Source organism: Rattus rattus, chromosome 5, assembly GCF_011064425.1.
Source record: "Rattus rattus isolate New Zealand chromosome 5, Rrattus_CSIRO_v1, whole genome shotgun sequence".
NCBI lineage: Eukaryota > Metazoa > Chordata > Mammalia > Rodentia > Muridae > Rattus > Rattus rattus.
This window is the reverse complement of record NC_046158.1, coordinates 7,927,438-7,952,255: the sequence shown is the minus strand read 5'-3', so window position 1 is coordinate 7,952,255 and position 24,818 is coordinate 7,927,438. Positions and strand designations below refer to the sequence as shown.

General features: G+C 49.8%; 1 protein-coding gene across 1 annotated transcript in view; it reads left to right on the top strand.

The window, feature by feature from the left end:
• Window positions 1-24,818, top strand: part of Ak8 (adenylate kinase 8) — a 114,243-nt gene that overhangs the window by 22,174 nt on the left and 67,251 nt on the right. Inside the window, exons 6-10 of the mRNA XM_032902964.1 lie at window positions 13,275-13,356; window positions 13,837-13,908; window positions 14,950-15,150; window positions 18,699-18,830; window positions 21,481-21,570. Coding sequence (XP_032758855.1) covers window positions 13,275-13,356; window positions 13,837-13,908; window positions 14,950-15,150; window positions 18,699-18,830; window positions 21,481-21,570 — 577 coding nt within the window. The remainder of the gene's footprint in view (window positions 1-13,274; window positions 13,357-13,836; window positions 13,909-14,949; window positions 15,151-18,698; window positions 18,831-21,480; window positions 21,571-24,818) is intronic.

The following is a 24,818-nucleotide window of genomic DNA, read 5'->3' as shown; positions in this document are numbered from 1 at the left end:
CACCTGTGCAGCCTCCACATGCACGCATTCACCTGTGCACTTAACTTTTCCAAGCAATGTCCTTACAACCCCAGAACCCTCCTCAGCAAGGCTGCCTGCATTTGGCATTGATCCCCCACTCCCACTGGATACTCAGGCCTTTGAGTTCTCCTCTGGACTGACCCACCCTACTCAGGACCTTGACACTGTTTTCTACTTCCTGGTGCCCACATCTGTGTAGTCCCCTCCTCTGGAGCAGTTAATGTATCTCATCAGACTGGAGAGGAAGGTTGTCCTTGTTGACACCATACAGAGAGCCACCACATGGGAGGCGCCCCCATTGTGGCCTCTGGCCATAGTAAACCACAGTCAGCCTCCATCTGCAGTGACAGGAGCCTTCAGTCACACAGCAGAAACAAACGGATGCTATCCCAACCTCAGTGACACAGAAGGGAATTCTTCCTTACACAAGCCTCCAGATGTGTGTGTGTGTGTGTGTGTGTGTGTGTGTGTGTGTGTGTGTGTGTGTGTGTGTGTTCAGGCCTCTGTTTCACATGAGTGACACAATGCATCAGTCAACAGACAGAAGTGTTTCCCATGCCTTATCAGAGGAAAGACAGGGCATCCTTGCTCGAAATCATCTCTTGTCCCAATTTTCCCAGACTTTGAGTGTCCTCATGGATCTGGTTCTGGCGACAGAACAGGGCCTGGCACAAGTGTGTAAAGCCACAGTGACAGAAGCTGACCTAAAGCTCTGTTGTGGTGGTCTGGAAAACACCCTCAGCTCTGGCCCACTGGCCCTCAAACCACAGCCAAGTCCCCAAGCACCTCAGTTCCTCTCCTCTAGTTATCTGTGTGTCTGTATGCATGTACATGTTCGGGGTTTGTGCATGCATGCATGTGTATATGCATGTGTGTGGAAGCCAGAGGTCATGCTCAGATGTCTTCCTCAGGAATTCTCACCTCCTCCTCCTCCTCCTGCTCCTTCTCCTCTTCCTCCTCCTCCTCCCTCTCCTCCTCGTTATTATTTTAGGTGCTGATGGACTCCAGGAGGGGACTTTAGGTACCCTGGAGCTGGAGTTGTAGGCAGTTGTGAGCCACCTGATGTAGGGGCTGGGAACCGAACCACTGGCCCCCAAACCAATCCTGAGTCCCCTGGAAGAGCAGCAGGTACTTAACCACTGAGCCATCTCTCCAGCCCTTCCAGCTTCTGTGATAGGGCCTTTCGCTTTTACCCAGTTTGCCTGTCTCTGCCTTCCTGGCACTTACACGGCAGGTGCTCCACCGATACACCATCTCACCAGCCCCAGTTTCTCTTCTTGTAAAAGGTTTTAAGGAGATAATTTCTGAGAAGAAAAACTATGAAAGTATATGTTGAAACAGGAAAGTCGATGTCTTAGGGTTTCTTTGCTGTGAAGAGACACCGTGACCATGACAACTCTTATCTAGAAAGCATTTAATTGGGGTTGGCTTACAGGTTCAGAAGTTTAACTCATTATCATCACCATGGGAAACATGCCGGTATGCAGGCAGACATGGTGCTGGAGGAGTCGGGAGTTTTATATCTGGATCCACAGGCAGCAGAAGGTGACATGTCACAGGATGTAGCTGGAGCATGGGAGACCACAAAGCTCCACTCCCACAATGCCACACTTCATCCAACAAGGCCACACCTGCTCCAACAAGACTGTACCTCCTAATAGAGCCACTCCCTACAGCCAAGTATTGAAACACACGAGCCTATGGGGGCCATGCCTAGTCATACCACCAGAGTCAGGGTGATGGTACACCTGTAATCCCAGCACTTCAGAAACTGAGGCAGGAGGATTGCTGAGAGAGACAGAGGCTATCCTAGGCTACAGTATGAGATCCTTTCTCAAACAAGCAGAGAGGATACTAAGAAAATAAGCTTGAATTCATCCACAAGGCTTTGTGGCTTAACAGCAGACATCCTGTTGGTTGAACCTCATTTCTATTGATGGAAGGGATAAAGAAAAAAACTGGGAAACTACACAGCAGAGGGCACCACGTAAGCATGAAAGATAGGCTCTGAAGAACTTGAAGCCCAGGTCTCAGGATGTGCTGCCAGCTAGGGATGTAACGGTTGAATGTGATCAACGTGTGGGAGACCAAGGGTGAACGAGAAACTTGGGAACATAAATGGTGGGGACCTTCATCCGGGTGTCACCAGAGAACCCCCCACCATCCATCTAAAGCACCCAGGGCAGCAGCTGCTCTGTCTCTGTGAAGGAGCCTGAATACAAGCATGTCCATAGTGCTCACACCTCCTCTTAAACTTTCCACCCTGACCACGTGCCTCTATTGGACTTTAACCACCATCCCCACTCTGCTGGCCAGCAGCAACTTAGAGAGGGTTTTATTGCCATGGTGGTGGACAGATCCAAGTGGCATCCCTTCCTTCCTTCCATCAATATTTGCAGAGCATAGGCACCATGTGAGAGACTTGGAGATTCTTCACTTCCCAGAGCCTGGGCACTCAGTGAACAATGCATTGAACATCGGTCCCCTCTCCTTGCATTACAAACATCGCCTAAAAATAACCCGTGTGGTATGTGTCTCAGTGAGCCGGATCTCATCTCAGCCACCTGGATCCTCTTCTTTGGGTCTACAATCAAGGTAGCTTGTGTCCACCTCTCAGAGAGCTGGGCTAGGGCATGCAGACAGGAAGTGACCAGAGAGTCTCCCAGGCTTAGGTGGTGCAGTGCACGGTCCCTGTCAGTGACCACCTCATTCTCTGGTTGAGGAGCTCCAGCGCAGTGCTCAGCACCATGTGCTGTCCTGGTGTCCACTTGGACGGAGTTAAGAAATGCCGCTTTGGAGGAGCCGGGTGAGAACGTCTGAGAGTCTCAGGGGGAAGATGGCTCTGGCTCCTTCTGTGTTTCATGCTGGAGAGCAGTGTCAGCTAGGTGGTCATGCACAACTCTGACCTCAGCACTTGGGGAGGTGGGCGGAAAGGGGAAGAAAAGAAGGTTGGTAAGAGAGGGAGAGGAGGAGATGGAGGGGGGGGGAGGAGGAGGGGAAGGAGGGGAAGGAGGGGGGAGGAGAGTCTTGCATATTTTCAGTGTGGGCTTGTGGCATACCAGGAGCCTTAAAGGACATTTTCAGGACCATGATCTAATGGCGTCGGTAGTACATCATACCTAGGAGTGCAGTCTTTTACACAGGGGGCCCTGAAGGGAGAACCAGCCATAACCAGCCTCCGGGTCTTCAACAGTTGCTTGTCCTCAGGCTGGAAAGCAACTGGGCATAATTCAAGAGCCCAGATACCCTGTGTTCTGCTCACTGCGTTTCAGACTGAGGGGTAGGGTTGTAGGCAGAAGAAGGCACACACAGTGAAGAATACAACTGCCGCCTGGGAGGAAGTGCCCACAAATTGTGGAGAACCAGCATTTGCTGGCACACACCCGCCAGTGGCCCTGAACAACTGACCCATAAAGGCAAGAGAGGGCAGAGGGTCTGCAGTAAGGAAATTAGCCTGCTTGGCCTATCAGTTCACCCAAAGGAAGCATGGCACCCATTGCCCAGAGGAAGGGCAGGAAGTGAGTGCATGAGGCTGGTCTATGTGCTAGGGACAGAGCAGACAGCAGGTTGGGGATACAGCCCAGTTGGTAGAATGCTTGCTTAGCATGCAGGAGGCCTACATTTGATCTCCCAGTACTGCATAAAACCAGGCATGATGGCACACCTGTAATCCCAACAGTCGGGAGGTAGAGACAGGAAGATCAGCAGTTCAAGGTCATCCTGGGCTACACTTTGAGTTCAAGGTCATACTGGGCTAGGTGAGATCCTGTCTCAAGAAAGAGAGGCCAGCTCTGACCCTTGGAGGAGGTTGGAAGCTGGGTTGTCTCCCCTCCTGAGAGCCACAGAAATGCCTTGACTATTGTCTTTACTCCACATAGAACCTAAAACTCCTCAGTACTCACAGATAAGTTTCTTTTAGACCTCGTGTGCAATCATGACAATTCTGATTTCCCAACAAAGTTGGAACACTGAATGTGTTTCTGACCCTGAGTTTTACGTTTACTCGGTGTGTTTCTAGAAACTTCACCCTCATTTTTGGTCATAGGTCATAGGTACTTGACGGCAGAGATGTAACCCAAGCTAAGGAGCCCAATCGATTGCACAGAGCCAGGGGCCGCCTGCTAACCCCCCTTGCAGTGTTACTGGACTCACATCAGAGTCTGTCAGTCCAAGGACATGGGTCGCTAAGCCGCTGTGGAGGGTCAAGGGTTGGTAGCTGTTGCTGACAGACCCGAGGCTCTGAGGCCTCGATGCAGACGTATCCAGGACGGAAGGGGCTGGAAACAAAGCCGAGGCTTGAACTCTGCTCAGAAAGCAGGTAAACAGCCACGGTGTAGGGTGAGGAACGTCACTACCACATTACCAGCCCTCCCTGGAGGGCCATGGAACCTCACCGAGACTGAGGTCATGGTGAATGTGATCTGGTACTCGCCTGGGAGGTGTGGGCTGACGTCTGCAGGCTGAGCAACAGGCACAGGAGGCCTCAGATTCCCTCTCCAGCCACTGGCTGACCTGGAGTTTTTCCTGGAGCAGTGATGGGAGTCCAGTCAAAGTCATGCAAAGACAAAGGTTCAGGTTGACAGGGAAAGTAGCTGTGCCTTCGAGATCAGGGGTTCGGGACTGGGGTGGTTCAGAGCAAATAGTCAAAGGACACTGAGGCTGGGCGAAGACGGTTGTCTTTTGGGTGGGAATCGGGTAGAGTTTAGAGTGCAGTACCAATAGAGGGGATTGGACAGCCGGGGGCAGGCGGTGGGGAGGGTGGCTGTGGCTGGTGCCGGCGGAGGGATGAGCCATCATATTGTTGAATTGACCTATGTGGCCACCCCAGTGCCGTGCCTGCTCCAGTGCTTCATGGGAACTTCACTTTCTCTGAACTATTTTAGGAAACTAACAGGATTACACTGAGAGAGTTGGGCTGTGTGAACAAAAGCAAACTATGGGATTATTTTGTTGGGGAAAGGGTTGTTTTGAGATCTTCTCTCACTATTTAGCCCAGGTTGACCTTGAACGCATAGCTGTCCTGCCTCAGGCTCCCCAGTCCTGAGATTCTAGGTGTCCTTTGTGCCACCCCCATCCCCAAAGGAAGTGACTATGTTTTACTATCGAAAGGGTCCTTAGAGGCAGCCGATCATCCTGTTGGCTCCTGTTTTGTATCATGAGTAGCATGCCCATTCATTCAATCTCAGCTAGATGGGCAGAACTAAGCCGAGATCCTCCGGGCCAGAGGATGATCGGGAGAACCCATACTCTGGCTTCTTTTTGAGGAGTCAGGGAAGGAGGGAAGCACATCACAGACACCTGGGGGCCCCGCCCCGGCCCCGCCCCGCCCCGCCCCGCCCCGCCCCTCCAGCCCACAGCCGGCTCTGTTGACCTTTCCTGTATGGAATCACAATGCTGACAGCTGAACAACCGGGTTGGCGAAGGGGTGTGTGGGGGTATAGTCAGGCACGAGTTTGAGCACTGAGAATCAACTGTGCCCTTGGCAGACTGAAGTATGTCCGAACCAGGTCCTGTTGGGGACTGGGGTCAGGGAGAAGGCCAGCCTCTCCTCCCTGTGGCCCACTTCTCTGTTGAGTTCTGCAGACCCAAGTAGGATTCCTTCCTACAGGCAGACGGAGAAAAGAGTCTAGCCACCGGGAGGGAGTAGACATGAGTCTGAAGCTAGATGATCAGGTATAAAGTTCCCAGCCAGTCTGAGCCACACAAAGAACAGCTCACTTTTCTCAAAACTCTGAGGGCCATAGTAAATCTAGAGACGTACGCCCATCTTTACCCCTGAGCCCTCCTTTCTCTTATGTGTTGGGGACCACATAGCATTTCATTTAGAGAAAAAGGAGGGTGGTGGTGGGTTTCTGTTGCTTCTCACTTGGTAACTCAGACTCTGGACCAAGGGAATGTGATTGAAATCCAAGCCTCAGGCCTCTGTGGTCTCCTGGGGCCCTGGAGGATGCAGCCAAGAGCTCCCAGACGCCTCCCACGGAGCCTTCTCCAGTGGTCCTCAGCTGGGGCCAGAGGATGATCGGGAGAACCATACTCTGGCTTCTTTTTGAGGAGTCAGGGAAGGAGGGAAGCACATCACAGAGCCAATGGCCCAGAGGGCAACCAAGTTTCCCACAGGCCTCGCTAATTGCGCTTTGATAAGTCAGGAGGGCAGAAAGGGCCAGTGTTGTGCACAGTGCAGGCTGAGCCTCGCACGTCAGGCCGAACTCTGCTGAGCCTCGACAACTTCCCCGGGCTGCCTGGCTTCTCTGCTTCCCTTTCTTGCAGCTGTGACATCTGCTCAGTGCCTGTCCCTCCTGTGATACCATGCCCCTTACAGCTGTGCAGGCCCCCAGCTCTGTGCGGAGTGCCCTGAGCATACGGCCTTTTTGATGTGTGATAAAACAGAGCCGAGCCACGGGGGTATGGTGAGCTGAGGCATCGGAATATCAATTAACCTGCTCGGAACAAAGCTGGGGCTCCAGTGTGGAACAGACAACTCACTGAAGTGTCAAGAAAATGGATAATGTATCTAATTAGGGGTTGCCTGACACCTCGGCACCAGGCTGGTCCTGGCCACTGGACCCTCGAACCTAGCAGAACAAGTGGTGGCGATTGTCCCGATGTCCCTGGCATGGCAGGCATCAGTTGGTGTTTCCTGATTAACTACTGCTTGCTTTAGTGAACACGTTCTCAGCTCCAATCGCCATTTCCCCCGGAAAGTGCAGCCTGTTTTACAACTGCAGTGATCGAGCCACTGTGTGCATGAGTGTGTGTGTGTGTGTGTGTGTGTGTGTGTGTGTGTCTGTGCAAGCACACGCTCTGAGGAAGAGGGCTTTCTGAGCACTGGGCCAGCCTGGGGATGCTCACACTGAAGCCTTTATCCAGCTACTGTCCCTCCAAGGGCAACTGATGTAGACCCACATGGACAGCACAGGGATGGGTGTGTCCATGGACGCCTGCCCTGTGTGACAGGTGACTTCCTTGTCACAGGAGCCCCCTTCTTTATAGTTTATCTTCCCCATCAGAGCAGACCTGGAGACACCCTTCCTCTTCCTAGGGTCTCCAACCCGCATAGGATGTTACCATAAGCCCAGGAGTCCAGGGTTCCTGGTCTCCTGTTTTCCTGGTCATTGGGAACCCAGTTTTTGTTTGAACAAAGTGCGTGAGCGATGTTCCTGAGATCAGCTTTAAGGACTTCAGACCAGTCCTGAAATCCACTGTGGACTCATGCTCAGTGAGGTAATCCAGAAGTGACTCAAACCTGCAATCCCAAAACTTGGAAGGTGAGTTGAGGCAGGAGGATTGATACAGCAGGTATGAGACCAGCCTAGTTACATACCAAGACCCTGTCTTTAAAACAAAGGCTGGATGTGGTGATGCACACCTGTGATCCCAGCACTCGGAGGCAGAGGCAGAAGGATCTCTGAGTTTGAGGCTAACCTGGTCTACAGAGCGAGTTCCAGGAAAGCAAGAACTACACTACTACTACCCTGTCTCAGAAAACCAAAAGCCAGAAAACAAACCAAAAGAAAGGAAGGAAGGAAGGGAGGAAGAAAGGAAGAAAAAGAGAAAAAGAAAGGAGAAAAAGAAAGAAAGGGAGAGAAAAGAAAAGAAAAGGGGGCTAAAGCTGAACGACCAGCTCTTGTACTAGAGATAGCTGTATGTGTATGTATCTGGGCTCGTGATTACTCCCCAATGCCCATCATAGGAAGTTTGTGTGTGTGTGTGTGTGTGTGTGGGGGGTATGTGTGTGTGTGTAAGAATTTAACTGAAGTGCCTGAGGACTCCAGTCCCCTCTTCCAGATCTGAAAGGGAGGGGTAGGCAGCAGCTTCTCCTCAGCCCCCATGGCTGCCCACCACTGTAGGAGCTCCTTCTGCCCTAACAAGGTCAGTGCCTATAACAAAGACTCGAGGGATCCAAAGACTGTTAATTCTCTCTCTCTCTCTCTCTCTCTCTCTCTCTCTCTCTCTCTCTCTCTCTCTCTCTCTCTCTCATTCTGAAACCAAGGCCCTGTGGCAGTACTTCCCTGTATAGAGAATTAATGAAATGTTGCCTGGTTTTTCCAACTGCTTTAGGCAGTAAATTTGTTTAGGTTTCTACAAAACCACCCGGGGAGGCTTTGGCACCTAAATATTTCCAAGGTGAAGAAATAGGGTCATGATGGCGTGTGTGTGTACACGTGTATGTGAATGCAAGTATGAATGTGCATGTCCGTGTGTGTGTAGAGGCCAGCGGTCAATATCTGATGTCATCTATTTCTCTCCAGCTTGTGTATTTTCTTGTTTGCTTGTTTGTTTTAGAGACAGGGTTTCCTGTGTAGCCCTGGCTGAACCTGGAACTCACTCTGTATACCAGGCTGACCTAGAACTTCAAAGATCTGCCTGCCTCTGCCTCCTGAGAGCTGGGATGACGTCATGTGCCACCTTGCCTGGCTCCGCCTTATTTTTTGAGTCTCTCACTGAGCCTTGAACTTACCATTCAGTTAGACTGGATGGCCAGGGAGCCCCTGAAATCCTCTTGCTCTAGTTCCTCAGAGCTGGGGTTTTAGACACACCCTGACTTTTTATGTGTATCCTGGAGAATTCAAGCTTGGCCCCCATGTTTGTGCAGCGAAGTCTTGATTCTAAGGAAAGATACCATTTGTGCTCCGTCTCGTAAGTCAGGATGTGGGGTATAGGCTCACCCTGTCAGTCCATCTTCCAGCCACAGACACTGACTCCAGGATGCCGGGAGGGTCTCTGGAAAGTGGAGGGCTTCTTTGGCCTCCCTTCACTGAGGCGAACTCAAAGCTGTTTGATTGCTGGCTTGCGTTCACTCTCAAAAAGCTCACTTTTGCTGTGTCAGAGTCTCAAATCTAAAGATGTAGTGTGCGTGCGTGCATGTGTGCGTGCGTGTGTGTATGTGCGTGTGCATGCGTGCGTGTGTGCGTGCGTGTGTATGTGTATGCGTGTGCGTGCATGCGTGCGTACGTGTGTGTGTGTGTGTGTGTGTGTGTGTGTGGTCTAACTCTAGACTCTCTGGACTTGAAAGGACTGTAGCAACTGTTAAGTGCAGGAGTTGCTGATGGGCAGAAGAAAGCAAACAGGAAGACGAGTCACTGGCTTCTGCATAGACCATCAGCTGCTCATGAATTAATCTACGCCATCAGTGTTACTCCGAAGTCCTCAGAGCCTCTGTCCTGCAGGAAACTCAACAAAAAATGTTTTGATGCTCACTTGAAAGAGTACATTTTTTGAAAAAGAAGGAGGAAAGATTCTATTAAATATAAAACAATAAACCATAAAATTGTGATAACTTTAAAGGTTAAACAAACCTAGCTTAGTAATCTACAAAGAAAGAGGTGACAGCCAAGTTCCTGGCAGCCATTACAGTCTGAAAAGAAAGGCCTCTGATGGGGAGAGCTGTTCTGGGCCAAGGTTGGGACGGCTGGGAGCCTCCAGGTAGCAAAGTAGATCTCAGCTTCCTGTGTTCACAAAAGAAAGCATCGTTCTATTAAATTTTCAGTCTGAAACCATGAGCGAGTACACTTTAAATACAAGAGAATATTTACCTCCTTTTGTAGTAGGAGAGGCCTTTTTATGCACCCACAAACACCATAGTCCAAAGCAGAGGTGCAGGCACTGACTTAACAAAACTCCTTGGGCACACACTTGGCAGTTACAGGCAAACGTTGGAAAATGTGGCAACAGTCTGCCTCAAATGGCTATGGTAGTGTTTGACAATGTGGATTTGATTCTTAATGTGTAAATTAAAGCAGTCTGGAGTATATTCTATTTTGTGGGACAGGTTTTCTCCCAGAGTAGTGTCCAGCATTGGTAACTATGCAGGGAAGGGAGACAGGTGCTTTGCCACCAGTCACAAACTGTGGTATGATGGAGCTGGAGAGGTGGCCCAGCAGGTGAGTGCTGTGACCGCTCTGAAGAACTGAGTTCAAGTCCCACCACCCACATCAGCTAGTTCACCACTCTATGACTTCAGCCCCAGGGAATCTGAGGTCTCTCTCTGGCCTCTGAGGGCATCCATGGCACATGCAGACATACAACCACATAATAACCTCTAAAACAAAAGTTTAACACACACACACACTATACACACACACACACACTACACACACACACACTATACACACACACACACACACACACACACACACACACACAAGCACACCATACATATACACACACACACTTCACACACCATACATGCCACACACACCACACACACACACACACACCATACACACCACACACTACACATATATACCACACATATATATATACACACACATCACATACCATACATGCCACACACACCACACACACACACCACACACATATATACACACACATCAAACACCACACCATACATACCACACACACACACCACATACACACACACACCACATACACACACACACCACACATACACAGACACACACACTACACACATACACCATACACCACACACAGACCACACACCACACATCATACCACACACACACCAGGCACACACACACCACACACCACACACACCACAGATCACACACACACACACACACACAATTCTAAGTTGATTTTATTCCCCTTCGCATCCCCCAGATAGGGTTTCTCTCTGTAGCCTTTGCTGTCCTAGAACTCACTTTGTAGACCAAGCTAGCTTCAAATTCTGCCTCTGGAGGGCTAAAATTAAAGGCATGGGCTACCATGCCTGGCCCGGGAAAGCTCACTTTTAATCTGGATTATCTGAGGTGGGATGATGCACTTTCAGTCCACATTTTTTTTAAAGATTTATTATTTATTATATGTAAGTACACTGTCGCTGTCTTCAGACACACCAGAAGAGGGCATCAGATCCCTTTACAGATGGTTGTGAGCCACCATGTGGTTGCTGGGATTTGAACTCAGGACCTCTGGAAGCGCAGTCAGTGCTCTTAACCACTGAGCCATCTCTCCAGCCCCAAGTCCACATTTTTTTGAGGTGGAAAATTCAACCTTCAGTCTGGGTCTCACCTTGTGCAGGCAGCCTGTATGAGGCATGGAAGAAGGGAGCTCTCTCTGCCTGCCCGCCCTCGCTCTCACTGGCAACTCCATTCCTCCACTGGCATTGGAGCCGACGTTTTGGTATCCCAGTGTATACTGAAGACCATCTGAGACTTCCAGCCTCATGGACAAAACAACGATTAGATTCTTCTTCTTGTTCATAGCCGGTCATTGTTGGACAAGCTGAGCCACAAGGCTGTGCCACTCCACCATACAGACATGTACATGTATACATCTATGTACTCTATGTATATGATGTATGTGTATTCTATCAGTTCTGTTCCTCTAGAGAACCCTAATATGTACATGTACACATTTCCTGTAAAGGCAAGGGGGACCTCAGTTGCTCTTCCTCAGGAACATCATCCACCTTGTTATAGGGGACAGTTGTCTTTCGCTGTCTGGGCTGTCTGTCCAGCCAGCCCCAGCGATGCATTTGTCTCCACCTTCGAGGGTTGGGATTGGATTGTAAGTGTGCACTGCCACGCTTGGCTTTGATCCTGGTGACTCCTTGTCTTAGCAATCCTGTATCCCAGAGAAAATTCAACATACGAAAGGGCTGTGCACCCAAAGATGCTCCCTGCAGTGACATTTATGATGGTGTAGTCAGGGTTCTCTAGAGTAACAAACTTACAGAATGAATATATATGTGTAATATATGATATATATGTATGTGTGTATGTATATATGTACATACATATATGATGTCTATATATGGATTTATTAGAATGACTTACAGGCTCTGGTTCAGCTAGCCCAACAGTGGCTGACTGAACAAAATGTCAAAGAATCCAGTGGTTGTTTCTGTCTTGAGGCTGGATGTCTCAGTAGTCTTCAGTAGATGTCAGAATCCTGAAGAAGGCTCCAGTGCCACTGAAGGAATGGACATTCTAGCAAGGTTGAGGGTTTAACAGGCAGAGAGAACGTTACCTTCTATGCCCTTAGATAGGCTTCCAGCCAGCGGCTTGGCCCAGATTAAAGGTGTGTCAAAATTCAGGATAAAGGAGTGTCTTTCTACCTCAGAGTTGTTCTGTATTAGAAGTGGCTCTTTCTACTTCAAATTCAGTAAAACTCCCTCACTCATGTGCCCTCCATTTTTTAAAAAATTTTAGTTAATTCCAGATGTAGGCAAGTTGGCAACCAAGAATAGCCATCACAGATGGTGAAAGATGTTTACAGATTCGTGGAGCTGTGGGTGAAGCTGGCAGCACGGCTCAATCACTTAGGGGATGTGGCATAAACCTTCAGAAACAGAGGCAGTGAAGGCCCGTGCTGGCGTGGACACACGCTGAGGGTAGCCGTGGCAGCTGGGGACAGCCAGAACGTCAGGGGCCTGCCGTGCGTTTGTGCGCGAGCACTGGCTCCGAAGGTTCACGAGCAAAGGTGTTGCTGCTGTCAGGAACACTTCTTTGGCTTCAAAGATTCCAGCACTCTTTAGACCTTCTGAAATACCATGTAAACTAGGGAGGGGCTACTCAGCAGGTAAAGGTGCTTGCTGTAACTTCGATGGCCTGAGTTCAATCCCTGGGACCCACATAGGGTAGTAGCCAAGAACTAACTTTTGAAAATCGTCTTCTGACCTCTGCTTGTGTGCTGTGGCACTCACACGACACATACTCACACACTCATACATGCACACACTCACACAGCACTCACACATGTATACATGCACACACTCACACAGCACATGCTCACACACTCACACAGCACTCACACACATGCACACATGCACACACTCACACAGCACACACATACACATGCACACACTCACACAGCACTCACACACATGCATACATACACACACTCACACAGCACATGCTCACACACTCACACAGCACACACATACACATACACACACTTGCACAGCACATGCTCACACACTCACACAGCACACACATACTCACATGCACACACTCACACAGCAGACACTTACACACATGCATACACACAGCACATACACACTCACACATGCACACACTTACACAGCACACACAAACTCACACATGCACACACTCACACAGCAGACACTCACACACATGCACACACTCACACAGCTCATACATGTACACACACAGCATAGTACACTCACACAGCAGACACTCACACATGCACATACTCACACATGCACACACTCACAGATGCACACACACTACCCACCCACTCACAGATGCATGCACAAAATAAAGAAAGGTAGAAACATAGTGAAGAAGCTCTCCATGCTGTTTACCTAGGGCTGGATCCTGGATGGCATTCCTGAGAGGCGAGAGCAGGCTCTGATGATCCAGACCCTGGGACTGGCACCCAAGCACGTCAGTGAGTAGCCCCGCCCCAGCTGCCCTGAGTGCACACTATGCTTTAGCACTGGCCACCCCCATCCTCTACCCTAGGCCCAATCCCTGCCCACAGGACAGTTTCAAGGGCCTGGGACCCAGCAGGAAAAAGACACATTAGGTGAAGTCGAGCCTCACTCACAAGCTAAATGTGTTTAGGGTTTGTCAGTAAGAAAAGTGGGGTTCCTCGTGTAAGGAATCCCTCTGCTATAGGCCTCTTTAGGAAACCAAGGGAAGGAAGAGCGGCAGGGTCTGAGTCACAGAGATCTCTACACTGTGATTTTCCACAGTGGGAATTGACAGCCAGGAACATGTCCCACCACAAACCTGTCTCGGGATGGTTTAGTGCCATGTGGGAGATGGGTGACACGGGGTGGGGGGGAGTGTTATTGCATGGCAGAGGTCTGAGACACGCGGCACCTGAGCCCAGCACGCCTGGTCTGTTCTTTTCGTCTCTATTCAGTCGTGCTTAGTGCTCCGGACTCCGTCCTGATCGAGAGAAATGTGGGGAAACGGATTGATCCTGTCACTGGAGGTACAGCCCCCACGACCCCACCCAAGGGATTCAAAGACAGGGAGAGAACACCCCTGCCCCACTGTCTGCTCTGGGCACTCAGGGGCCACAGCTGAGAGGGCCTGGCTCAGACTCAGAAGCCACTGGGAACAGAAATCCCAGCAGGCAAGGGAAGATGTCATCTTGGGTAATGGTGGCCTGGTCCTTAGAAAACTGGACTCTGGGCATTGACTGTGCCCAGGAAGCTGGATTCTGCAGAGCTTGCCTTGAGGCTCAGGTTCATGCACAGGGGACATTGCTCAGGGGGACCTGTGCCCCTCTTCCTGGGAAGCCACATGCCCCACGTTGTGTGGAGGAGTAAGGCGTATGAGTTTCCTAAAGATCCGGGCTTCGCTGGGGGACAAGGGGAAGGTGACTCTCCTGGGCTTGGTTTTCTCTGGACTTGGGGTGAAATCCCAAATTTCTGTGAGGATCAATTGAGTCTACAAGGCCCATCCTAGGTCCCAGCACAAAGGGAGCACTCAGAGGTCCATGGCTGCTCTCAGCTCCAGGCTGACAGGCACTACTGTCTGTTTTTCTTGAGGTGATAAGGAGTCTATGAGTCATAGATCCTGATTGGCCTTGTGCCTGCTATGTGGTTGAGGGTGACTTTGGGCTTCTGATCCTCCTGTCTCCGTTATAGAAGGCCTAAGAAGAGGGAGCCACTTGAGGGTCCCCAGCTTTGGCATGTTCTGGAGGCGGAATGGTATACCAGCTTAGGTTTGAGACAGTTGCCATGACTCCACCAAACCTGTGAATGTCACAGACCACCATGTCTGGTTTGTGTGGGAATCAAACCCAGGGCTTTGTGGATTTGAGGCAAACACTTTGCCAACTAAGCTACAACTACCTCCAACCCCATCACTGTGTGTTGTTGTTTCTATGAAGAACAGCTTATGTTCTTCACGTATCGATGTTGTTAGTGAGACACTTGTTAGCCGATCCCTGGGCAGCAACAGGCAGTGCAGCAGAGCCTGCAGCAGCCCCTGGTGGCACTCTCACCCTGTGCCTCTCCCTGTGCAGAGATCTATCACACTACCTTCGACTGGCCCCCTGAGCTTGAAATACAGGACAGGCTGATACAGCCAGAAGGCATCTCGGAGATAGACACAGCGAAGAAGCTGCTAGAATACCACAGACATATTATCAGGATTCTTCCTTCCTACCCTAAAATCCTGAAAACTATCAGCTCAGACCAGCCATGTGTGGATGTCTTCTACCAGGGTAAGTACAGCAGGCTTCCTCACCTCAACCCACACAAGGGCCAGGGCCCACTCTGAATACCTGACTACCCTCCCTGTCCCAATATCCTCAGGCTGGGAACAGCAGTGGCTGGGGTATGTGGGCACCCTGGGAGGCAAGTCGCTGATGGGCCACGCAGAGCCACTTGGAGACACCCTCCCCCACCCCTACCCCAGGGCTAATATCTGACACTCCTGTGATTGTATCCCCAGCCCACAGAGGGGTTGACAGTGTGCTGGTTAGGGAATGGCAGGGACATAATGGTAGTAAAGGTTTGGAGCCTGATCTTGAAGGAGAAGAAAGAGAAATAATTCAGACAAAAACGTATTCATCAACACAAAACAGGCAAGGGGACTCCATGAGCCAGTGTAAGCTGCTTGCTACCCACCACCACACCACAGAGCTGTCCCCGTATGTAACAGGGGCTCAAGGGCAGCCTTGCAAAGGGGCTATTTATAAATATTAAAAAATATTTAAATCTTGATGTTTCAAAATCCACTTATCTCCTCCTGTGTGATACCAGGGGGGAATGGCATTTAAAGTGTTTTGACAAAATAAAATGACAGCAGACATTTGAGACCCTTGATGGCCCCTTTCTCATAGTCTCTTTCAAATCTCTTCAAGGAAAAAAGTGGGGTGCTGGTATGGCTCTCAGTTGGTAGGGTGCCTGAAGTGTTGGCTTCCACATAAAACCTGGCATACTGGCCCACGCCTGTAATCCCAGGTCTTGGCAGTTACAGACAGAAAAGCAGATGTCCAAGGCCATCTCTGCTACGTAGAGATTTTTGAGGCCAGCCTGGGCTGCATGAGACTGTGTGATTAAAAAAAGAAAAAAAATTGTTTTAAGCTGAGTGTGACGGTGCATCCTGGGAAGCCGGTACTTTAAAGATGCTGAGGCAGGAAAGGCAGCAAGCTGAGGCCAGCTGGGAAGTCCAGGGTGATCCTGCAGCAAACATTTTCATTTGAAAAGTCACAGAGCTACAGGTGTGGCTTCATTGGTGTTTGCTTTGCTAGCCTGAGGTTAATCTCCGCACCCATGTGACAAAAGCCAGGTGTGACAATCCATGATTGTAACCCCAAGGCTGGGAGGTCCAGACAGAGAGAGGTACAGACCAACAGGTCCCAGCCTCACCTTCTGGGTTCCAGGCCAGTGAGACTTTGTTTCAAAAAACGAAGTGGATGGCTCCTGAGAATGTCCTCTGACTTCCACACAAATGTATACATATGTTCACGTGCACCTGTGTGCAAGCAAACACACACACACACACACACACACACACACACACACACACACACACACACACACACACCAAAATGAAAAGCGCCATTTTGATTGGATGTAGATTTCAGAGTTATGCCAACCTTCTGCAGTCCTCTCTGGCTGGGGCCTCTCTGCTTACTCTGAAGAAGACCAGGCCCTCTGCCAGCTGCATTCATCAGCGGGCAGGCATCTAGAAGGTGGTGCTGCTTGCCATGTCAGGTTGAGGCTGCCTTGCAATTTTCCAGAGCTCTGCATCTTAGAAAGATCTTTAGCAGCAAACACGTGCTCTTAAGCTAAACATCTACCACATTTATCTAATGCCACGGTTCCGAATTCACACATTAATTACTTCTAAATTACTTAATTAAATTTAAAAGTTCATATGATCATTCATAAAGAATTCATGCCTGGAATTGTAAATAAAAACGTGAGCATCTAAATATTAATTATTATTAATTAATAATGCGGAGAGATAAATTGGAAACCAGGCTGCAAGATTCCCTCTGTGTTGTTTGTTTAATCTCTTCTCTGTGCATCCAGCAGCCGTCTATTTCCAAAAAGAATAGCTGGATGTGGAGACTGTCTGGGGGATCGTTACTTCTAATTAACTTAGTTATTTGCTGTAAATTACGCATCATTTGTAAGCTGGCCGAGTGGCTGTGCTTTTCAGAGGTGCTGGCTTCCGGAAGAGTGGAGAGTCATGTGAGAGTACCCTGCTTTGAGCTGCCCTAGGGGAGGCATGGAGCCCCAGCCACAGCGTTGAGAATTACCATGTCTGTATGTGAGGACAAGAATGACAGCTCCCTCATGGAATGGCATGGGATATTTATTTAATCAGCAGTTCACACGAGTGGCTGTGGTATGGTGTGCCCACGACAGAGGTGACCTCAGCGTTGGGGTGCTCAGCTTTCACTCACTGTGCTGCTAGTTCTGAGAAGAGGGAGCTTTAAACATTGATGACCAGCGAGATGGTCCTCTAAGAATGACAGCTCAGCCAGTAGAGTGTTTATGTAGGCGTGGGGCCTGAGTTTGGATTCCCACACACAGATACACAAACTGACACATGTAGACCCTTCTATGTACCATAGATGCAACCCGCAAAGATTCCAAACTCTGCACATGAACAAATAATCCTGCTGCCCAGTTGGGCTACTTTTTGCCCTCACTGAAAGTTCACCCTCCAGGGGAAGACATTCGATCATGTCCGAACACATTTATTGAATATGGATAGAGGCTAGTGTGAGCTTCAAATGCCCCTCACACCAAGATTGGAAAAATCCCATAATAGTCACACCTACCCATGCCTTCCTGAAGGAGACATATTGGCCCCACCCTCCTCAGGACAGGATCTCCTTGACAAAGGAAGATTGGCAGGTGCCACTCATGGCTGGCTGGACTTGGCGAGTCTGCAGGCTCTTTGGTGGACAGCTGTCCTGTGCCTGTACCCACCAGGCAGCTCTCTGCAGCCTCTCCGCCTGTCCTCACAGCTCTCCTTGTTTGGATGGGTGCAGGAGGGGACATGCTTGGTGTGCAGTACATCCTCCCTGAACTTTCCAGCATCCCATGCCTTCCCACGGAGAAGACTCCTCAGTGTTGATGTTCACCCCTGTCTTCCCACCTCTCTCTTCATCAAATGCCAGAGGTGCAGCTCGGTCAGGAGAGCCTGGCTGAGTCTGCCCACTCCAGTGACCTATTTCATTACTGCCTTTTTGGAGACTTGCAACAAAGTTAGTGTCCCTGGAGTGTGGCTGCACAAATTATTCTCCACCGATTCCCGAGTCCTTTAGAAGTCACTGCACACCAGGCTCCCTCTCAGCTCAATGCACATATCAAAGCCTACGTGTGACATACAGCCCACACCTCCCCTAGGAGACTAGCTTGGTCCTGTGGCTTCAGGTTAGAGGCTTGGGCTGGATAAAGGCGGAAACCAACTAACTGAACAGTAAATAAGAAATGCTTTCATGCCCGGGTCAGCCTCCCACCTCCAACACCCTCAGCCCCAATTCAAATTGGGGGCAAACAGCTGCCTGCCGTATGCACACTCTGGAGAGATGCCAGGGCAGTGCTTAGAAATTGCATGACCCCCGTACACCTCGGTGCCTGGGCCCCGCTGTGCAGACCCTCCCCCTGACGGTTCCTCTATTGTCTGAATGTCAGGCGCACAGAGGGGTCCGGTGTGCTGCAAGCAGACAGAGTCCAAGCAGAGGTGTGGGCTATCTTCTTTTCCCATAGGACCTAGGTTTGATATTCTCAACTCCTCTTGTTCTAGCTCTGACCTACGTCCAATCTGGCCACCGATGTAATGCCCCGTTCACCCCCAAGGTGCTGCTGTGTGGGCCAATGGGCTGCGGGAAGAAACTGCAGGCCGCCCTTCTGTCCCAGAAATATGGCCTCGTGAACAGTAAGTATCTCCCCAAAGTGCCGCTTGCTGCCTTCTGCTGCCTAGGCTTTGTGTGTTCCTGGCTGATGGGGAAGAAGCAGTAGCAATGGCCTTGCCTGGTCCTTCACCCTTCCTCTTAGCTCGCCCGCGTAGGGATAAGACGTTAAACAAAAAACCGTGTCCACTGCACACAGGGCCGGACCGTGTCCTCGCTGTCCATTTTCCAATCTGTTAGAGCAATGTTCTTCTCTGTCCTTTCAGTTGCCACCCCTCACCCCCCAACCCAGGTCGGTGTGACAACAGACAACACTTTCTGCACCAGAGGAAGGCGTCTTACTCTGCACAGTTTCAATAAATATTTTACCAGGCAGAGAGAGAAATATTAAAATCAGCTCTCCAGGTCTTTGCCGAGGTAGTCCCAGGCGGCCTTGGCTGCTGGCCTGTGTTAGTAGGATCAAGGGCCGGGAAGGAGAGAGAAGCTGCTGCGGGCCGAGCCCACAGAATGGTGCTGGGGGCATTTGAAGGTGCTGCCCCTGTGTGCCACAGCCCAACTAACTTCTCAGAAAATTACTTTCCCCCCGATACACAAATGTGCACAGACATTCCCAAAATAGTACACATATGTAAATATACCTAGAGATAGATTACAAACGTGGTCACGCTTTGGTAAGATAAAAACCATTCCTTTTAACGCTTTTGCTATTAAAGACGTGGGGGGATGAGGCGGAGAGGCGACTGTGTTGTTACTCACACATCTCCAGGCTTCATTTCTTGGTGAGATATGGGTTTCCACCTCCCATTTCCTCTCAGCCTGAAGAACTTCCTTTAACATCTCTTCTCCTTAAGATCTGCCAGCAACAACTTCTCTCTCCTTTCATATGTCTGAAAATATCATTTTCTTGCCTTCATTTCTGAAGAATGCTCGTTACATATAGAAATCTGTGTTGACAGACTCGGTTGTGGGTTTTTCCCCCTCGGTACTTTGAAGGTGTCATTCCACTGTCTCCTGGCCTTCGTGTTCTGATAAGAACTCAGATTATTGTTGTGTCCTGTCACCCTGCCTATAGAAGCATTGTCTCTCCCCCTCTGGCGGCTTTTAGTGTTTTCTCTTTCTTGTTGGCTTTTAACAGTCTTCGTACAGTTGCATAGGGGAAGGCTTACTTTGTGTTTGTTCTTCCTGGGACACATTGATTCTTGAATATTGTATCTGTCACCAAAATCTGAAATTCTGCCGCCACTGTTCCCTGGGTGTTTTGTGTCCCTCTCCTCCTCTCTGTTTGCTGGGGCTCTGATGATGAGTATATTCGTCTGCCCAGCACTGCCCTGGGCTGTCCGCCATCCTGCTCTGGGCTTGGTTTTAGAGTCATCCGTTCCACTTTTCTTGCCTTTTATCCACTGGATACAGCCACATTCTCATTTACTAGCCTGTAGTGAGTGTCCGGTTCCAAAGATTCTCATGTCGTCCTGTCTTTCCGTTTCCATTCGTCTGCTTTAGGTCTCCATCTGTTCATTCATTCTAACTATTTTTTTCTTTTGACGTTGAAAATGCGCTCTGTGCTGCTGCTCCGAAGCCTTGGTGTGCTAATTCTGACGCTGTGCTGTCTGTTGACCTGAGCCTGTGCTCCGTTTCCTTCCTTGCAAAGGTTTGCATTTTTCTAAGTTTTCTAGTAATTCTCATTTTTCATACTTGGACACTTTGGTGCTTGTGTTGAGAGTGAATTTTGGACTTCTGTATTGAGAATTTCAAATTCAAGACCAGGCCTCGTGGCCTTAATTCTAGCTCCAGATCCAACAAGATGGCGGAGGAAGTGACTCCTGAGAGCTTTTCTTTAACTTCCACACATGTGCTAAGATGAGACCTTGATTCAAAGGAATAGGCAGAGTGTGATCGAGGAGAATGCCTGACTCGCACACACACACACACACACACACACACACACACACACACACACACACACAAAACCTATCTTAAAACAAACGATTGTGGCTTTGTTTAGGGATGAAAGTTTCTGGGGTTTTGGAGTGTTTTAGTTTTTCATTTGAAAGTCACTGAGCAAGCTCTCCCATGTGCTGGCTGTGGATCGGAGCAGGAGACACCGTGGGACAAGGCCCTGCTGCAGTGCGCATGCAGCCAGAGCAGTGAAGACCGTGGCAGCCAGCAGGCGCCTCTGGCAGAGTCTTAGCTATGCGTTTAGGATATCCCTTGATCCCTTTGAACACCCCCAAGCCCCCAGGACCCAGGAAGGGCTGGGTTGTCACCATGCTTCCCAGCCTCCCCGCATCAACACACCGTGAATGTGTCCCCGCCTGCATGCCATTCCGCCATTGCAACCCAGAGAGCACCGAGTCTGTGCCTGGTTCCAGGTACAGCCAGGACCCTGCAGGAGCCTCCCTGTCGGCGCCAGGGCCAGGCTCGTTAGTGTCTTCCCGAGTGGTCCATTCTTAATGCTCTTTGGCAAATGCATTCCTTTTCATTCGCCGGCTCCCTCTCTCCTCATTTCCAGGCCCCCCTTTTTTTTGATATTTACTTTCTCTTGGACACCCCGCACCCTTTTATATATATTTTTCAACGACCTTTCCCATCCCGGCAGGCAGTGTGAGGCAGAATGCCTTTTTTCTCGTCCTTCCTTCTATTTAAAATTTAACAGTGTCTCCCCTCTTCTCCCCTCAGTCAGCTGCGGGCAGCTGCTGAAGGAGGCTATGGCAGCCGAATCGAGCCTTGGGGACCTCATAGAGCCATTCTTTGAAAAGAGGATGACAGGTAGGTAGACCACTCCGCACTAACCGCCTCAGCCTGGTGGCTCCGGGGCAGGTGCTCTGTCCACCTGTGGGCAAAGGGAGGGGATGCAGATGCCGTGGCTGTGGCATCCACACCTGGTCCCACGCCAGGTCAGTCACAGATGTGGTGGCTTGCCACTGGCAGTTAGAACATTCCATCTCCTCCTAGTTACTTTTCACAACTGACAGTGTGCTTACAGGGTGGGCTACCCTGAGCAACTGCTGGAAGCCAGAAGCTTCCTGTAGTTTTACAAATTCCAGGATAAACCAGAGGAGGGCTTGATAGGGAAACGGAATCAGATAGCTTTTCCAAGTCTCCTGTGTGATGTACACTCTGAAAGTGTTCCCAGATCTGACTCTCAAGAAGAACATCCCTGAGTTCTCAGGCCAGCGTCCTGAGGCAGCACCACGTGCCCTGGGCATGGTGATGCACACTGGGAATCCCAGCACTCGGGAGTGAAGATCACTCCCAGTTACGTTGTGAGTTCAAGGTTAGCCTGAGCTCTGTGGGACCCTGCTTCAGAATAATAATGATGGTAACAACAATAACAATAACGATAACAACAATAATAATGATAACAACAATAATAACAATAGCAGTTGGAGCAAACTCGGGGCACCTGATGTGTGTCTTTGAGTCCCGCCCCTGCCCTAAGGGTGCCAAGTCCCACTCGGCAGAGACGTGGACTGAATGAACAGGCAGAACGCCCAAGGCACATAACTGGGTAGTCTTGGCTTCCACCCTGTGCCTTGCTGTTGATGACTGAAAAACTAGCTCCCTGCCAGCACCTAGGAGATTAGACCCAAAGAGAGTGGCCAAGCCAAGGTCACAGTCAACAGCAGCTGTGGATGTACAGCAACCCTTGACCCTTTGCGTAACATGTCCACAGGTGTCCCAAAATATGAAATTGCATAAAAGCAAGCATTAGACTAGTTTCCAAGTTCACATCCCTCGGGTTATTCTATGAAGTATGTTTCTCATGTAGACATGCTTACCAGCATGCCCGATTGCCCACTGATGGATTGAATCAGAAGTCACCGATTCATTTAACACTGGGGTGTTGAACTGTGCTGTGGTGCATGCCGACCTCAGCGTGCGCCTACTTCCTCCATTTCTTAGCCACTTCTGGTCATCACCAGCACATTTGTCTGTTGATGTAATAGGCCTTGTAGATCAAGTAACACAAGTTTATTTTACTATGGAGGCCAGAAATCCTGAACTAAAGGGTTGTCCCAGCTCTGGCAAGAATATACACCCAGCTTCTAGAGACTTCCTGTAGTCCTTGACTGCTAGGCCTCCTCCCTTTTAGAAGCAAAGCAATGTAGCATTTTCTCTCTCTGTCTCTGCCTTTCTGTCTCTGTGTCTGTCTGTGTCTGTCTTTCTCTCTGTCTCTGTCTCTGTCTCTGTCTCTCTCCCTTCCCTCCCTCCCTCTCTCCCTCCTTCACTGTGTAGGTGCACTCATTATGTAGACCAGGCAGACTTGAGCTCACAGACTTGCCTGTTTCTGCCTACTGAAAGTCAGTCCTTGGCTTCTTACCCCAAGTGTTGGGCCCTACCATGGGGTGTTTCCCTTCCCCCTCGATGAGCCTTTAGCCTGTTATAGCAAGAAGTTGTTTACACCCTTGGCAGCTGCTCTTAGCCCCTGATTTGAGGCTGGGATTCTCCATGGCACCCTTCCTCCCCACCAAGCCTTCCAGCTTGTTGTTGTTAAGAAGTTGTTTATGCCCCTGATTGGGCTGGAACTTTCACCACACAGACTTTTCCTGTTTTCCTGGTTGGGGATTTTCACCTGACTTGTTGTTTTCCACGGCTTTTGCCTCGGGTATATAAGGAGATCTCAGTAAAGCCTTGGTGGCACTCTCTGAAAACAGGTGATCCGTGTATGTGTTTTCTTTCAATCCCGCAGACCTATGCCCGATATGATATCACACACTGGCGGCGCAGGCGCCGTCACCCAAGGACTGAAATAATGGACTCAGAGGTGTGCAGAGGTAGAGAGAAACTTCATTTAAATGCAAAGCAGCGGTTCCGATCAAAAGTAGACTGTCCAGACAGACAGTAGCCACGTGTGTGGTTATCGTTCGGAGCTTTCTTTTCATAGGGGTTTCAGAGGAGGAGTTCAGTAAGGAGCACGGTGAGGGCTGGTCTGTGTTTTGATGAATAGATGTTGACTGTGTAAACCTTTGTTCACTGTGCATGCTCCTTCCCATGATGCATCTGGCTTTATTCACACTCACTGAGGCATTAGGGAACTTGCCCTAAAAATGTTCGAGGACACAATTTTTCTCACTGCACATGCACCTAAAACCAGTGTGATCTGGCCCAGCCCTCAGCCTGTAATTGTTGGATTCCACCCAGGGTCTGTTTAAGGAGAAATGGGGTGTTTTCAAGGGGACCACTGAGGGGGGTGTACAGGTTAGTTTTTGTCAACTTAACACACACCTAGACACATCTGGGAAGAGGGAAGCTTCGATTGAGGAGCTGCTTCCACAGATTGGCTTGTGGGCATGTCTGTGGGCTGTTTCTTGATTCTTGGTTTATGGGGGAGTCCACGGTGGACTCCTTAGGCAGCTGGAACTGGGTTGAAGAGGAAAGGTAGATAGGTTGGTGAGCAAGCGCTGGAGAGCAAGCTAGTGAGCAGCATTCCTCCATAGACTCTGCTTCAGTTCCCGCCTCCAGATTTCCGCCCTGGCTTCCCTCTGTGATAGGCTGTAACCTGGAAGCCAAATAAACACTTTCCTCGCCAAGCTGCAGGAACCAGACTAGGACAGGGAGTAACTTATTGCCCTCATCTAAAGCAGGCACAGGAGCAGCCTGATGTGGGTGCATCCTAGGCTGCTTAACCCTAGATGCATTATTTGGAGAGGGGCAGGTGCATGGTCCAAACCAAGCAGAGTCTGAGGTTGCTAGACTGTTCCTTATGCTTCTTGCCCCGAAGACATAGAGATCTGCTGGGGGCTGGAGGAGTGCTATTCTGCCTACCAGAAAAACTAGCTTTGCTCACCTGTTAGACCAACATGTAACCTGTTTTCAGTTGTGAGCACCTTTTGATTATAAGTGAGGTTGGTAGGGTTGAGTATGATCTGCTAAGATAATTGTTACGTGTTTTCCCTTTGTGTGTGTGTGTGTGTGTGTGTGTGTGTGTGTGTGTGTGTGTGTGTGTGTGTGTGTACTGCTGTGGCTTGTGTTTCACTTTACCAAATCTTTGTTCATTTGTTTATTACAGTTCT